This window comes from Lissotriton vulgaris, chromosome 2_1 (genome assembly GCF_964263255.1).
Source record: "Lissotriton vulgaris chromosome 2_1, aLisVul1.2, whole genome shotgun sequence".
NCBI classification, from domain to species: Eukaryota; Metazoa; Chordata; class Amphibia; order Caudata; family Salamandridae; genus Lissotriton; species Lissotriton vulgaris.
This window is the reverse complement of record NC_141687.1, coordinates 1,739,046,096-1,739,062,705: the sequence shown is the minus strand read 5'-3', so window position 1 is coordinate 1,739,062,705 and position 16,610 is coordinate 1,739,046,096. Positions and strand designations below refer to the sequence as shown.

The 16,610-nt window shown below is 45.6% G+C and overlaps 1 protein-coding gene across 1 annotated transcript in view; it reads left to right on the top strand.

Annotated features, from left to right (window-relative positions):
* Window positions 1-16,610, top strand: part of LOC147733211 (mucin-5B-like) — a 1,334,855-nt gene that overhangs the window by 546,042 nt on the left and 772,203 nt on the right. Inside the window, exon 11 of the mRNA XM_086956056.1 lies at window positions 9,339-9,350. Coding sequence (XP_086812182.1) covers window positions 9,339-9,350 — 12 coding nt within the window. The remainder of the gene's footprint in view (window positions 1-9,338; window positions 9,351-16,610) is intronic.

Sequence of the window (16,610 nt, the reverse complement as noted above, 5' to 3'; positions counted from 1 at the left end):
AGAGCCTGTAAATGAAATGCTATTAATGGGCCTGTACCACTGATTGTGCCACCCACTTACGTAACCCTTTAAACATGTTTCAGGCCTGCCATTTCACCCAAATCTTGCATCTTACTACAAAAGCTTTAAACAAAGGGTATATCTGTAAGAAGAATTATGACTACTTGAATATGACTACACAAAAAATTCTAACATTTATGTTTTGCCTAAAGTCCACAAGGACACAAGCCATCCCCCAGGCCGCCCCATCATTGCAACATGTGGGTCCCTATTGGAACCACTGGCCAAATACATAGATGTGTTCTTAAAACCACTTGTTCCTTTAACAGAAGCTTACATTAGGGTCTCCATGGACTTTATCGCTAAAATTGAAGATTCAATATTCGAAAGTGACCGCAGTTGTTGGTCACTTTCGATATTGTACGTTTATATACAAACATAACGCCAGAGGAGGCTTTACTTGTATTCACACAGTGCTAGATGGGAGACCCAGACCACATGCAGGACCCACGTATTTAATTTCAGACTTGGCCAAAATTTGTCTAAAAAATAAGGGGCAGATTTACAAGCCCCTTGCGCCTCTTTTACGCTGCTGTTGCATCACTTTTGTGACGCAGCGGCGGTGCAAAAGACGCGCCATGATGCAGGTTATTTACAACGTGACGCATCTGGGAGATGCGTCACGTTGTAAAGTCCTGCACCATAAGGAGGCATTCCGGCGCAGGGGGGGGGGGCGTTCCTGCACAGGAACACCTGCTAAAAGTGGCTGAGTGAAATCTACAAGATTTCACTTAGCCACTTTTAGGCCAATGCTGTGTCAAAACCCTGCGCCTGCTTGAAGCAGGCGTAAGGCTTGACGCAGCATTGGACAGATAGGGCACCCCCGATCCTAGCTGGAGCTGTATCGAGCTTGCGACGCAACTCCAGCAATGCGCCGCCTTTTTGGCACAGATGCGTCACTCATCTGTGCCGTTTTTGCCCCATTGTAAATAACCCTGGGAGTAGTACGCGTAGTCACGCTACGCGAAGACATTCTCACACTACGCAAGCTTCGTGTAGCTTCGCGAGCATGCGTAGTAGCTTGCTGGACCCGTTCGCGAGCCGTTTTTCTTGCTCGGGAGCGTGTTGTGCATGTTCGGGGCGCTCTCTGCATGCTCGGGGGATTGTAGCGTGCGACCTTACCCATGCGGTGGGCTATGGGCGCGGCCATCATGTTTTTTCAATTGTCCCGCCCACTCGCGTTTCCTATTTTCTCTTCCGGGTCGCGCATAACGTGTTCGCGTTGTGCAAGTCATGTTCGGGAACACAACTACTTGTTCACGCTGACAAAGTGCGTGTTCTCGGGAAATCGTGCGCAAACTTACCCACGTGGTCGCAATGGGCGCGGCAATCTTGTTTTTCACACTCTATGCTATGGTTCTGGGCCTAGTTTTCTATCCACCTTTTATCTTTGCAATCTTTACTTATTTTCACAGTTTTTCTGACTTTTTTTTACTTATCATCTATCTCTCTCTGTCCCTAAGTTTATATTCAGCATTTTATTTCTACTTTTCCACATTTTTTTTTTACTTTTCTACTGTTTTATTTTACTTCTTTATTTAAGCTCCTACTTCTTACCCCTAACTTTTTTTCCTTTTGTTCTAACTTTTCTTTTCCACCTCCACCTGCACCCCAGAACCATGGCAAAGGGCAGCAGCAGAACCGGCTCGAAGGGGAAGGCGCCTGCGCCCAAGAGCCGGCTGCCTTGCGGCAGAATGCGACCTGCAGGGCCAGCAACTTTTCGGGGAGACGGAGGTGGCTGCCCTGCTTTTTTTCATCCAGCGCCTCCTCCCCTTGACCTTGGCAGCAGGCGGCAGGCCAGGCTCCGGTTACCTTCCAGAGGAGCGTCACCCCCGGTGGGCGAAGGTGTGCCGGGCAGTCTTCCGCCGCTCGTGTATCCAGCGCACCCACCAGCAGCTGGCCCACCAGTGGGCAGACGTTCTGGACAGGGAGCAGGACCTGTTGGACCTGCTAGGTGTCGAGGTCGTGGGGCTTGGTGAGTAGCTAGTAATATTAATATATATATAGTAGTATAAGTATTGTGTATAATTCTTGGACGAATAAGTGACACGATTACTGGTGCGCTTAGTTACATTGCAGATCAATTCCGTCTCAAAATCATCTGTTATTGTATGACACAGGTGCTGTTTGCCACTTCTCTTACTGGTTTGTAACTTTGCGCTAGTGTGGGCTGGTGATTATTGATGTTAGAGTTTACTTTAGAGAACTGAAGTTAGTTAATGCTATTGCTAAGTCTAGTCCTTACATTGTTCTTTAGTTAAATAGTGGTGGATGGATAGTATTAGTTCATACTTTTTTAACGGTCTGCATGATGCCTCCTCTGTCACTGAATGCTTAGTTAGTTCTTATTTATCCCACCCCTCCATAGAACCGGTTTGAAGTTTGTTTACTGAGTGGTAGGCATAGCAGCAATAGCATTGTCACGGCAGTCCGTAGCAGTTCATATGACGCAAGCAACCAACAATTTTGTGTATGCACAAGTTTATGCATTCGTCCTCCATCTCATCTATGCATGTTTGCGGGCAAAAATAAAATGGAAATGCCGACTTACTGAACAGTTGGCCCGTCTGGATTCTGGAATAGGTGGTTTAGGTCAGGTGGTACTGGCTTCGTTAGTATAGTCTGCAATCAGAATGTTTATGGAACATTTTATTAGTGTTCCATATGTAGACGGTCTGTGAATCCTGCAAGCCAGTAGTCATTTAGACTTCGAAGTCCATTTTATTGCAATTATTGTTTCCTAAAATGTTTGAGAGGGTTTTTGAATGATGTATCTGTTTCACAACACTCAATGTTTCTCTTTCTTTATTATTTCTTACATGATCAGCACCACCCAGAGGCAAGAAGACGGGGTCCGAGTCGGCGGGACAACCACCAGAGGAGCGCTCCTCTACCGAGGATCCTGCTGCTGGCCCCAGTAAGTCCTACAGTGCTGATATTATTAACAATTATATTTCCCTAACTTTTTAACACACCTTATTTTTTCCAACCTATTCAGCCTCCTTCCTAATTCAATGTTAGCAAAACCTTCTTTGGTCTTCAATTTGTTTACCAAATTTTGGGTATCCAATGCCATCCCTGACTTTCAGTTCGATCAAACTGCCTCTGCCCTATAACTCTCTGTGCTACTACTATTAGACTGTCTATAGCTAAGCTTGCCCTGTTGGCCACTCTTTATTTAAAGTATTCTTTTGAATAAAGCTGTAATAGAATAGCTGTAGCCACTGGGTCTTCTGTCTTTTGCATTGTCCTCTGTAATCTCTAGTCTTTGTCAATTCCCACCAACAAAATGCGCAACCAGATGTTTGCCTACTAATTTTTGTTCGGTTAGTATACTACTAATACTGTTGTGGTTATTCTCTGCACAGCCACATACAGAACTATGCACAAGAAAATAGAATGTTGGTGATAGGGAGGTTGGACCTTAGTTACACCCCAGTCACAGAACTCAGAACTGCCCGTCTACCTACCAAAGTGTCTCAGTCATAGTCATTTGTCCCACTCCCGACCCCCACACGAAGATAGTTAGATATACCCAATGATTTAATACACAACCCAGAACATAACACCCTTTCGCTCACTCACTCATTTAAGTCCACAACACCCCAGACACCCAAAATATACCACAGAGTCTATGTGCAAGTTCAAAAACTTTATTTTTTAATAACAAGCTTTGTGTTGTTGTAACTTGTAAGTTGTTCAATGAAAAACATCCAGCTCCAACATGCAAAATAAAGAAGATTAAATACTATACATGTTGGACAACTAGTGCACGATAGAGAACTGTGGGAATTGTGGGAGACCCCTCACCGTTGAACGTATACTGGTTAGACATGCATCTTTCGAAAGCTCTGCAAATCTCAGGTTTGTAGAAGGCAATCTTCTCAGCGGCCTATGAGAAAAATGTTGCACCTTAGACAGTAAATACAACTTTTCAAGTTTTTAGCAGCCATGCCAAAAAGTGTAACATTATGGATAAGCAAAAGGGACTAATACTTGTTTGTCAACCTCTTTAGTTGTATGCAACACTCATGTGGCCTCAAAGGTGTCTTTCTTACTGTGCAACAAGCTGCGAGGTAACATGGTCAAAACAGTAGACCCGGATCTAAAATGGTTACATGGCTCAGGCTAACTTTCCAAAGACTAGAGTAGGAGTAGAGATAAGATGACCCTAGGGACCATCTAATAAATTAAAACTAAACTCTGTCTAATGACTGCTGTACAGTAGTACGCAATTTGGACTAGTTACAACGATTTATGTTGTACGTAACTGTTTTTTCAATCTTCCTTCCTGGTGAAAAAAGTACAACTAGTAAAATAGGGGGAGGTGAGCAGGCATCTAAAAAGGTGTACTTGCTTTTATAGGTGCACAATCACTACCAACCACCAGTGCCGATGGGGCCAGCGGCGATGCTAATGCCATCTAGGAGGAGAAAGTGGCTGCGGCACCTGCAGGAGCACCAGTGGGGGAGGAAACATCGGCTGTGGGCGGTGGTAAGTTATATTCATTACTTATTTGCATTACTAGGTGGAAGGGGAACATTTCCCTCACTGTGCTATGAGACTTATTAAGAAAGTGAGAATTTGAAGTTGTACTGGACAATATACAATGGTTGAAGAAGACACCCTTTGCAGCATTACCAGCGTGAGTTGAGTAAACAAGGCCTCTTCTATCAGACTCCAACTCAGATGTGAAAGTTATGGAGAAGACTAAAAGTCAGATCAGATGGCCTTGAGGGATGTGTTGAACAAAAAGGGAAAGAAGTGAACTAGGGTGGAAGGAGGAAGGACGAAAGAGATGTAATAAGATTACCATAGAAGGATACTTTGGACGGTTCATGCACGTGGCTGATATGAAACCGATGCATGGGTTGTTGAAGGATGGGTAGAACTGGAAGGTAAAAGAAGATGCATGCCTGGTTGGGCAATACAGTACGGGTGCATGGATATAGTGGACAGCAAGAATCATGAGCGGAGTTTGTGTCAATCAAACCCAAGGCAAGGAAGGAGTGGACTCATGGGTGGATGTTGGTGAAAGTGAAACCAGCTAAGGAGATAATAAAGAATGATAGACATTTACTTTTAAGGGATGGATGCCCCCTGGATGTATTGTATTCATCATAGGTGGAGACTGTCACTGGAAGCAGAGTCTTACTTTGAAAATATAAAGGGAGATACAAAAAAGACTGGTGTTCTTCTGTGTACTGAAGTCCACCCCTAGTACTAGGGCAAGTATAATGCCGGAAAAAAAACTTCAACAAATGTTACAGGCAGGGGAAGCAGGAGGATAGATTAGATAGATACTAAAAGTTGCCAGCAATTGTACTGCGCTTGCTAGTGCTACTATGCCACTATGTGTTGAATTATTTTTGAAGAGTTTCAGTTAAAATGTTGTTTCTTTTTTTATAGATACTCATACTCCTTCCCAAAAACCACCCCGGAGGGAGTTGGCAGCCTGGGCCTGGCAAAGAAAACTGCAGGCCATTGTGGATGAGTACCGCCGGCTGGTGGCTGAGGCCAAGGAGGGAGAGGAAGAGGCGGCGGCAGCAGCTGCTGCCTCTTCCAATGCCCAAGGCCCCAGCCAGGCCCCACCTGCAGAAGTACGGCGCCGTGGTGAGGCAGCCGCTCACCGCCGGCATTTCACAACATCTGCCGCCCCCCCACATCATGGATGCAAATGTAGGTGCCGTGCATTTCAGCAATAACTTCTCCTCCGGGTGGCAAAGCTGGAGGACCAATTAGAGGAGCGCGTCAAAATAATAGTGGACAAACACCTCAAAGCCCGCTGATTGTAATGAACCCTGTTCATTTGCCCCTTTTTTAATACTTTTGTTGGTGGGTGGGAATTGGGTGTAGGGTTTATTTTTGTGGGACATTCTTTGGACTTGGACATTGGTTGGGGTTAGGGTAGGGATAGGGGTGGGATAGGACTAGGAGATATTTTTTTATATACATGAATAAATGTTATTTATTTTCAAAGTACACATATGATGTTGTTTTTTCCGGTGGGGTCACTGTTGTATGTCACAAGGTTTACTCTAGATGCAGGGCAGTGGCCAGTGTTTGATTTAAATAATTTATTAATTGACCACATGTGTAACATGCAAACAGATAGATGCGGTACCCCTCACTGAGTAATATTTGTCCTATTAGTACTACCAGTCTCTCCTCCATCAGCGCCAAGACGCCCATGGGCAAACGCGCGCTATACAAATTGATAAATAAAATCAAATAAAATCAATCATTATACCTCCCAGCAAACTTCTCTTCTTACCTGTGATTGATGATGATTAAGTTCGGCACCGTAAGGGCTGCATGGTTTCCCAAGACAACGGGGAATATGCCGGGGTTGTGTGATGGTAGTAGTAGACTAGACACTGGCACTAGCATTGGCAAACAAAAACAAAGAGACAGTCATTTGCCTGAGAGAGAATGTGGGAGAAGTAGAAAAGTACAGTACATAAGACTGACAAAAAAATAAAAACAATATTGCAACTGCTAAACTCAAAGAAATCAATGGTGTCTGGGACTGCCAAGTACAAGAAGATAACTGTAGTTGTGTTGAAGGAGTCACCAAAGCACAATCCTAATTCGTAAATTTAAATGCTGTAAAATTAAATTCAAACAATGCCACCAATTATTTAGATTTATTCGTTGGGTCCCTTTGGGAAATCAATTGCTTTGTACACTAGTACATACAGTGAGCTTGGGTGGGCAAGCAGAAGTAGATCCTCGCCCTGCCTCGTTGACATTTGATTTCATTAGTGTTGCTTTCACCACATCTGCCTCAGGAAGCATGTGATCAATGGTTGGTGTAGATTTAATGTAGTAACATCACACCTCAATATAAAACCACACAGCCCGGGGGAAGAGGGTTAGGGTTTGATGAATGGATGGGAACGGGGGTTTGGGGAAAGGTTTGACAAAGAAAAACAGTACGCATGGAGACAACAAAAGCAAAACAATGAAGACGATGATTGATGAGCCACTACTACCCAATAAATCTTAAAAAGAAAGTTAAGTAAGAAATGCATGAATGATGAAGATAAATTATAACTTGATGTTTAATAATATATAATGAGTGGTACTTAACTACTACTACACAATTCAAAGTGGTATTTCTTATATATGATATGAATATGACTTTTGCCTAGGCTGTATGCCCTCTGAGAAACCGTAATACCTGCAGTAGCTGGCTGAAAGCTAGCAAAGAAAATTAAGAAATAGTTTAAGTGAGCAATCAATTACCAAACACAAGCGTAAAATAAATGAAGAGGAAAAAGGAATTTAAAAAAATTACGAAAATGATACTAAAGTTAATGTATTATCCAGGTCCAAATGTGTAGTTGTATCTCGTCATTCATCTTTGTCCTCCCTTCCATGGACACTGTGACTGAATATCATTCTGCGGTGCCTCTGGCTCGATGATGAGGAGGATTGGTAAGGTAAGTGTGAGTTGTTGCTCCAAGTATAATAGCACTGGGTAAAAGGCCGGCCTGTAAGTGTTGATGGAAAAATAAATGGGGTATTACAAAATAAGTTAACTGAATGAAAACATAAAAATCAATTACGGTGTAGTGCAAAAAAGATAAGACTTGTGAGCGAGAAGACTTTCAGACTGAGGCGGCTTGGATACATTGTGTAACTCTACTCTTCTAGTTGCACAGCAGTCATCGAAAATAACAACAAGATAGGAGCCAGCACAGAACAGTTACAAGAGGACCACACTAAGCATGGGCGAATTTTGCGGATCAAGCGTTCGCGAATTTTGCGGATTTGCGAACTCGCAATCCGCAAAATCCGCGAATTCCCGCGAATTTGCGGATTTTTTTTTTTGTGTGTTCGCAATTGTTTCTGCCAGTTCGCGAGGATTTGGTACTAGTTCGCAATTGCGAACTTACTTGTCGGCTCGCAACGGTCGTGACTATGTTGTTTCTACGTCTGGTTCATCATCACAGCCTCCCAGCACCCTCTGTTTTACCACTGGCACCCTCTCTTTGACCCATGCCACCCTCTGTTACATCAATGCCACCCTCTGGTTCATCATCACTGTAGAAGATGGGGGGGAAAAGCAAGCCCACCTGCCCTGCTTGAACTGACATGAATTAATTTGGGGTTAGTTTATTAACAACACCTGCCCTGCCCCAACTGACAATAATGAATTAGGGGCTAATTAATGTGTCACTGAAAGAATTTAAAGTTCCAGCCTGGCACCTGCTTGTCTGCTCCTTTAGCTGTAAATCAGGACCTTTGTGGCATACAGTTAAGGTCAGAGCAGGGTCACACAATAGTTGCAAGCAGGCAACCAAATTCTGGAGGGCCCCCTCAGGAAGCACTACAAAGAATCGTTACAAATCATGAGGTTGACCTTTTGCACCTGCTCATTGCTTTTGCTTTTGCTGAAATCGTTTTTCGGTTTTTTTCGCGCTATTCGCGGGGCGCGGCGTCGTGCGAAACCGACCGCGGAAGCCGCCAATTCGTGCGAATGAGCATTTTATTTTTTTGCGGCTTGTTGTTTCGCGAGTTTTTTTGCAGTATTCGCGAGCCGCTTGCAGCGCAACACGCGAATTTACCCCAAGGTCGAGTACGGGCGCGGCCATTTTGTTTGCGTGACGTATTTCCGTTTCCGCCCGCTATGTATAATCTCGCGCAGTAAGCGCATTGCGAGTAGAGGTTCGCACGAGATCGCGCGGGAAATCTAGAGGTTCGCACGAGATCGCGAGGAAAATCTCGCGCGAACTTACTTTCGCGCTCGTGAACGGGCGCCGGCCATCTTGTTTTTCATTCATTTCCTGTGTCTGGGCATGGTGTTTAATCCTCTTGGTATCTTTGCCATCCTTTGCTTGTTTTCAGTTTTTTTTTTACGATTTTGCTTCTTATCTATCCCTCTCTTTTCCTAGCTGTATATTTTTGTCTTTTCTGCTATTTTTCTTTACTTTTAAACTACTTTTTTAAACTCTTTTCTTTTCTTCTTCCCTATCCTATTCTTTCTTAATTTTCTACTTCTTCCTACCTTACCTGCCCAGACCATGGTCAAGCCAGGCGCCGTGAAGCTGCCCAGGCACTTGAGGGCCGCAGCGGCGGCGGGGAGTAGTGCTGGACCCAGTGGCAGGACAGCATGCGGGAGATTGAGGGGGGAGCAGGTGACGCGACTGGAGATATTCAGCCCGGAGGAAGTGGGCGCGCTGGTCTACTTCGTCCAGCGCCGCCTGCCCAGGACCATCGCGGGAGGCGGCAGGATCGCGGCCAGCGGCTACAACATGCGGGAGCGCCGGAAGCGGTGGGAGAAGGTGTGCTGGGCCATATCCCACCTCTACGGGGTCCAGCGCACCTACAGCCAGGTCACCCATCGCTGGACGGACCTCCTGGACCGCGAGCGCGACCTGCTGGACCAGCTCGGCTTGGAGATCCCCGGGCTTGGTGAGTAGTAGTAGCCATTTAATCACTCACTACTATGATGTTTTCTCCTGCTCTGTGTTGTTGTATTGCAAATATTTGTTTTTTACATGGAGCAAGCCAATAATGCCGCTGATGACGATTACATTGTAGTTAAATTATATTTCAAAATCTTCTGTGCATTTCAGGTGCACTGCTCTCCTCAGTGGCGTTGCTACTATGCTTATTTGTTTTCTATTTCGTGGTCTCATTGGCCTGAGTAACTATTATGTATGAGTGTACTTTACAGAACTGCGTAATGCTAGACACTAGGGGGCAGATTACATTTACAAGCCCCTTGCGCCACGTTTACGTTGCCTTGCGTGACGCAACAGCGGCGTAAACGTGCCGCATCCCTGCGAGTCATTTACAGCATGACGCATCTAGGGAGATGCGTCACGTTATAAAGCCATGGGCCTGCACCACAATGGGTGCGTTCCTAGTACGCAGGGTGGGCGGTCCAGCGGCTGTGCGCCTCGCAAAATTGCCTGCGTGAAATGTACAAGATTTAACGCAGGCACTTCTGCGACGCTGCTACGTCAATTCAATTCCTTATGTCTGCTCGAAGCAGGCGAAAGGACTGACACAGCATGTTAAGTATTGGGTGGCCCTGAGCATTACTGGAGTTGCATTGCGTTGGCGACGTGACTCCAGCGATGCGCCGCTCTTACGTGACGAGATGCGTCACGCAAGTGCCTACCCTTGCGCCAGGGCGCGCCGCATTGTAAATGAGGCACATCTGCCGTGTCGCAAGGGTAGTTTTGCGTGACGCATTTGATCTGGCGCATCTCTGGAGATGCGCCAGAACGCGTAAGTAAGTATGCCCCTAAGGGGCAGAATTGCAATTACCGTCGCATCCCTGCAAAGTAGCAGGGATGCGCCATTAATTGTGCGGCCCGCTACCACCACCAAACATGGTGCGCCGTATTTGCAATGCGGCGCACCATGGGCCCAAAACGTCACCGAAGCTTTACTGCTGTAGTTGCGTCGCAACGATGGCGCAGCTCCATCAATGCTCTGGGGTACCCTATCTCCCCAATGCTGGGTCAAGCCGTACGTCTGCTTCAAGCAGGTGCAGGGTTTGTGTGACGCATCATTGTCCTAAAGGTGACTGATTGATATTTTGTAGATTTCCCTCAGCCACTATTAGGATGTGTTCCAGCGCAGGAATGCCCTCCCTTGCGCCGGAACGCCCCCTGAAGGCGCAGGGCTTTATAACGGGATGCATCTCCCAAATGCGTCACGTTGTTATAATATTATACGCCGCACCATGGCGCCCTTTTTTGTTTAGCTGCTGCGTCACAAAAGTCACGCAAGAACGGCGCAAAAGAGCCGCAAGGGCTTAAATCTGCCCCTTCCTTTGTACCCCTGACAATAAGAAAAATAGTGGCGGTGGATTGATAGTTTGACTATTTAAATGACTGGTAATGTAGCAGGCAACTGTTAGTGTTGTCACTGATCTGACTGAAATCACAATGGAGTTTGTCTGTCACTTTGCGTCTTGCCTGCGGACTGCTGCCTGCCAGTCCTAGGTGAACGTTTCAGTACTTTGTTTAGTGAGTTACGTGACTTTCGAAGTCACAGGTCCGCAAATAAATGAAAAGTAACCATAATCAATATAATTTCGCGGAAATATTTTGTTATTGTTCTTTTGAAATGTTTGATTTGGTTGACATTGACAAGCAACAATCATCCATGTTTTCTGTTCTTTCTTTCATGTTGTACGTCAGCTCCCCCCAGGGGCGAGAGGAGGACACAGGAGCAGCAGGCGGCGGATGCTGTTCAACAGGGCCAGGATCGGGCAGGCGAGGGCTCCTCTGCTGGCCCCAGTAAGTTTTCATTTTAGACTAGTACCTATTTTTCCTAGCGTTCCTCATTTGACTTTTTTCAAAATTGTCTTTGCTCTTCTTGTAGACTGTATCTAAATTCTTATCCTGCCTCTACTATGACTCCCTGTGGTATTACTAGATTATTCTTATTAGTCTGTCTGTGTAGCTAACTAAGATTGCACGGTTGGCGAAACTCCCATGATTCTAGTCAGCAATAGCTCTATCAACTTAGTGCAGTCCTCTGGGATTGTCCATAATGTCTTTTGAAGTGTTCTATCTGGACTCATGCTTGCAAAAATTGCAAAACCTTTCGCTCAGTCACTCTAGTCTGGACCAAAAAACACAGATTGTATTTAAGTTTAAAAGCTTTATTAAAAGTAAACACATTTATTAAAATGAAGTCATAATAAAACTAAACGTTTAACTGATAATGGAAAAGTGGTTAGTGCTGACGATTAATTGAAGACATTTCTTGTGGTCGAGCCGAGCTCTCACCTGGTTTCAACTTGATCTTGTTGTTAGAAGTCCATCTTCTGTCTGTGTGGAGAAAAATGGTGCGTGTTAAAAAAACAGCCTTCATCAGTTGTGCCAAAAAGTGCAGCAAGACAACCTTCCCTGGAAAAAGGGACATTTTTTTTTAACTTTCACGTAGACAGTCACAAATTACATTGTTTTCACATGTCTTCATTCCTAGACCAAAGACTAGTGACTAGTGAGTGCTTTATTCTAACATTCTTAAATGTACTTTGTAGGTGGAACATCTGGTGGCGGGGCCAGTGTGGAGGTGGTGGTGCTCGACACGGAGGCGGAGGGCGATTCTTCAGGGGAGGAGGCGGCGGCTGTGAGAGTTGAGACGGTGGTGGTGGCGGCCAGAGGTAAGCTCTTATATATTCCTTACTTATTGAGATTGAAGACTAGCTGGGAAGGCAAGAATATGAGATGCATGGCTGGGTGAATGATGAAGCAATGATGGGTGGAAGGACAACAGCCTGGGTGGGTGACACAGAAACTGTATGTGTCCATATACCTGGATCATGCTACTATCTGACTCTTAGATAGCATATGTGTATCTAGAGCAGGGGTACTCCTAGTACGGCCCGCGGGCCGGTGGTGGCCCGGCAAGCCTTCCTTGGCGGTGCGCAGACCTTGCAGACAATCACTGCTCCCCCGGCCCCCACAGAGCAGAGGCTTTTTTGTATTTCACCTGTTAGCGCCCCTGCATCTCCACTCTGACAATCACTGCTCCCCCGGCCCCCACAGAGCAGAGTGGAGATGCAAGGCCACAAAGAGGTGAAATAGAACAAAGCCTCTGCTCTGTGGGGCCGGGCAAGCAGTGATTGTCAGGGTGGAGAAGCAGGGGCGCTACAACAAACAAAGCCTCAATAATATGTTAATGGTCTTTTAAAGACCTGTTAAGTACTTTGGTGTTGTTGTCTGTGTGTGCGCGTTGAGGAAGCGGTCTCAACCCGGGCTGAAGGCTGACACAGATAGACACACACACAGTGAGATGACAGAGGGGGAGGGAGAGGGAGGGCAGGAGGGAGAGAGAGATGGAGGGAGGGCAGGAGGGAGAGCAGGAGGGAGAGAGATGTATGTAAATGCTGGGTCTGGTGGCTCAGTGGATGAGGGCATCTGCTGCAGGGACCTGTGTGCAACCTCATGGTCACAAGTTATCGTTTTGCTTTAGCCCCGCCCCCTCTGACTCCGCCCCCACCAGTGCGGCCCTCGGCCCCAAACTACACTGTAAATGTAGCCCCTGAGAGAAAGTTTGTGAGTACCCATGATCTAGAGAGAGTAGACGGTCAGTGGATGAACTAAGTGTAACTTTGAAGAGCATGTAACACTGCACCCGCACGTCCGTTCCAGTGTAGGAAAGGCAAGGAAAAGAACTTTTAATTTTGTCCAAATACTACCATAAATAGTAGCAGTAGTTTGTATTGCAAGCACTGCATAGATCCGGTTATTATGGTGGCCACTCCCTACCTCTCTTAATAAGTTTAGTAGTACTCAGTCATTCATGTGTGGATGTATCACTGGTCACTCAATAAAAAGCAAAGCACCTAAAGTCATCCCATATATAAGCAAAAACATCCCATGTGAAGTGATAGATAATCAGATTATTTATCTTCTTCAATTTTCCATTTCTAGTACTCATTTCCACTGTAGGGTGAAAGTTAAATTAATTAAGCAGTAGCCCTTGAGTTGTAACAGAGTATTCTCAGTGCCACCCGTAATAGAAAAGTAAGAGCTTCACCACCTGCATGTACTGGATGGGTACAGTAACGCAACGGCAACGCAAGTCTAGGTCACTCCTCATGGCGTGCGTCTCTTTTTCTCGGGTGCAAGTTTACTGCGCTGGCATTATGCCGGCTTGCAGAAAATAACGTACCAATTTTCCAAAACAAGAGATAAGAAGAAGAATAAGACTGGTGTACTTTCATAGTCGACTCCAATGGAAGTCCACAGTGCTCGTAGAATTTGTTCCTTAAACTCCCACTAATGTTAGAGCAAGGATGAAGAAGTGTGAGGTTAGATAGATACTGGCCTCAATAGTTATGTAATGCGCTTGCAAGTTGCTAGTTGTAGTGCAACACAAATTTCTGCTGAATGATTGAGTTAATATTAAAGAGCATTGGTTACAGACTATGTCTTTCTTTCTTCATATAGGTTCTCCTTCCAAACGAACAAGGAGGAAGGAGCTGGCTAGAGCGGCCCGGCAACGGAGGATCGAGGCCACTGTTGCGGAATATCGGCGGCTGGTGGCCCTGGAGGACGAGGAAAGTGTGCAGTCGACAACAACAACAACGTCGTCTGCATCGGCCTCCGTGGCCCCACGGGCTGCCACCCAGCACAGTGGTCCACCCAGACTGAGCCGGGCTGCCAAAGGCAAACGCCACCGCCGAGCAGCAAGGCCAACAGCTGCCTCTCACAGGCATTGCACCTGCAAGGCAGTGAAGGCACGCCTGCGCCGCACTACCCTGATGGTGTCCCGCCTTCAGCAGGAGCTCGCCTTGCTCCGCGAGGAGCATGATGCCCTGGCCCAAAAAGTTAACAGCATCCACCCATAGTGTCCCTTGCCCCTTTTTTAGAGACTTTTGGGGGGTGGGAATTGGGAGTTGGGTTTTTGGGGACTTTTGAAGGACAATCGTTGGGGTTAGGGAGGGTCTTGCGGGAGATTATTTTGTTAGGGATATAAATATACTTTTTCAAACTTTATCTGAGCATACCTGTTTTTTACTGCTTGCCTGGTGGGTGGGGGTTTAACGTTGACTGTTTTCCTGAAAGTTTAGTTCCATTTTCTTCCTTTAAGTGTAAATGCCCAAATGTTTTCAACACTAAGTGCCTCTCACAGACTAAGTGAAGTGAATCCAAGAGTCCTAGGACTTTAGTAGTACTACCTTCAGTCTCTCGTCTCTCGTACTAATACTCCATTATACCCCCAAACCACCAAACGCTTATCTTACCTGTAATTTGTGTTTGAAAGTAGGGCTAGACCCAGGGCTGGCTCCACGGGAAACACCGAATAAGGTTGGCAATCTTGGTCGGATAAAATTTCCTCATAGCGGTGGTACTAGTGGTGTGACACAGTGGCAGTTGCATGCCTATGAAAAAAAAGAAAATGAAATCTGGTTTGTCCTCCTGAGCAATTCAACGGTACAACTAAGAATATAGCAGGTGACAGAAGTACAGTAGAGCAGTGCCACATTGTAGCCTAACAAATGGTAAAGTATAACTACTAATTCGGTTGAAGTTCTTTCACATTAGCAATGGTTCTTTGTCAAGCAGAGTAAGAATATATCCTCGGATTTCTTCACCAGCCTGTTGCTATCACCTTATCCTCCCCAGCAAGTGTGTGGATTTATTGCTGTAATAATAATTTAGTCACACATCAATCAAAACCACACAGCCCGGGGGAAGAGGGTTAGGGTTTGAAAAATGGATGGGTACGGGGGTTTTTGGGAAAGGTTTTGGGAGACAAGAAAAAATAGCACAGCATAGACAAACTATTGTGAACATAAACAAATCTTTGGGTACAAACCTATCCATCAATCTTTGAAAGTGCATGCACTACTGCATGCATGTCAGTGAAAAGTAAGTAGTACATTCGACAACTGTGTAAAGAAAGAATGCGACAGTACAGGGCCTGTGTGGAATTATTGATAACGATATTCAACATAAGGTCTCTGTAGCCAGATACCCGAGAGCCTTGCTGGTCACTATAAATCCATTCACAACAACACTCAATGGGGTTGGTCTGGAAGGTGTCAGGTTTACTCCCCGTGATCCAGTCGATGCAAATATGGTTCCACCTCCAAATGTCACCAACACCCAGAAGTGTAAACACAGGGTGTTCGAGCCATTAGGCGGGGGAGAAAAATAACAAACTAAAATAAAAAATGTGGGATGGGTAAAGGTAGGGTCAGCAGGGAAAGGATACCTGTAACAGAAGACAAGACAGGCATCAGTGAAGTGCTGTCCTAACATACAAGGGTACTCTCATATAGTCTCACTAAATAACCAAGGAAGTAGACAAGTACCTGAGCACCAAGAAAACATGACCTTGGATAGGAAATACTATAGCCCTTCTGCCACAATCTGTGAGGAAGGCCTAAGAAACACATAAACATATAGTTAACGAACACACTCCTGTCGCACCAAACACACTCGCGTTATACTAAGACATCAAACCCACTACTCACAACATACCACAAACATGGTAGAGGACTCAATGTACAAAGGGGGTTCCAAATAGTCAAAGCAAAGATGTATGGTCCAACAAAAAGGAAGAGGGAAATGGTAGTGTATAGGAAGCAAGAACTACAACACTGCGCTCTCTAAGTAATGACCCAGTAGAGAATCTTTGGTGAAGGTCAAACAGAAAAACGTAGTTGCGACCACCACTGAATTCTGCCAACAACACACCCCACGGTGCACTACACAAAGAGAACTGGGGTAGCCTGTAGTTACCTCACTACATGCCCAGTTATGGAGGTCCTTTGAAATACACAGTTATACAACGGAGACGCGTAGTTGTCCTTACTACCGCGCTCCGTTTTAATAGTACAAAAACGATCCCCGATGTGAACGCTAACACGTGGTATAGACCGCCACTGTGCTCCGCCACACACAATTCAACCAAACAGGAATTCATCAAAGGTAGAATTCTGTTAGAAAACAGTCACAGAACCTCCCTTAACAATCCGTTCAGGCAGTAATCAGCTGACCGCACGGGCGGCCGAAGAGTTTAGAGCGGCTTTACCTGAAGACGCGTGAAGTCCGTCTACC